Source organism: Chaetura pelagica, unplaced genomic scaffold (assembly GCF_000747805.2).
Source record: "Chaetura pelagica isolate M959 unplaced genomic scaffold, ChaPel_1.0 scaffold561, whole genome shotgun sequence".
NCBI classification, from domain to species: Eukaryota; Metazoa; Chordata; class Aves; order Apodiformes; family Apodidae; genus Chaetura; species Chaetura pelagica.
The window spans coordinates 22,702-23,247 of NW_009952056.1; the positions used below are offsets into that span (position 1 = coordinate 22,702).

Sequence of the window (546 nt, forward strand, 5' to 3'; positions counted from 1 at the left end):
AGGGACCGGGAGGGACCGGGACCGGGAGGGACCGGGATCGGGAGAAGGACCGGGACCGGGAAGGACCGAGACCGGGAGGGCACCGGGAAAGGCGCTGGGAACGAGAACGGGAACAGAACCGGCACCGGGACTTGGAACCGGGCAGGGAATAGAACCGGGAACGGCACCGGGACCAAGAGCGGCTCCTGCAGCAGGACAGGAGCACATCGGGGGCACCGGGTGGTAACCGGACCGGCCTTAGCGCACCGGGACCGGACCAACCGGACCGGGACCAGAGCGGGACATCTCAGCACCGGACCAGGACACGCCGAACCGCAGCGGGAGCAGAACCGGAGGAGAACCGGAGCACAGGGCGTCCCTCTAGGACCCGACCGAGGGGACACCGGATCAGACCGTGGGCGGGACCGGGACACATCGGGGCACACCAGGACCGGACCGGGGCGATGGGGGCGACCCCCGCTCGGCGGCTCCTGGCCCTGCTGGGCCCCGAGCGCTGCGCGGCGGTGGCGGCGCTGATGGGGGCGTCGGTCCTCGGTACCGGGGGTC

The 546-nt window shown here is 72.3% G+C and overlaps 1 protein-coding gene across 1 annotated transcript in view; it reads left to right on the top strand.

Moving 5' to 3' along the window:
- Positions 1 to 443: 443 nt before the first annotated feature.
- TAP1 (transporter 1, ATP-binding cassette, sub-family B (MDR/TAP)) overlaps positions 444 to 546 on the top strand; it is a gene marked incomplete at its 3' end in the record, with an annotated part of 10,625 nt that continues 10,522 nt past the window's right edge. Inside the window, exon 1 of the mRNA XM_010003771.1 lies at positions 444 to 534. Coding sequence (XP_010002073.1) covers positions 444 to 534 — 91 coding nt within the window. The remainder of the gene's footprint in view (positions 535 to 546) is intronic.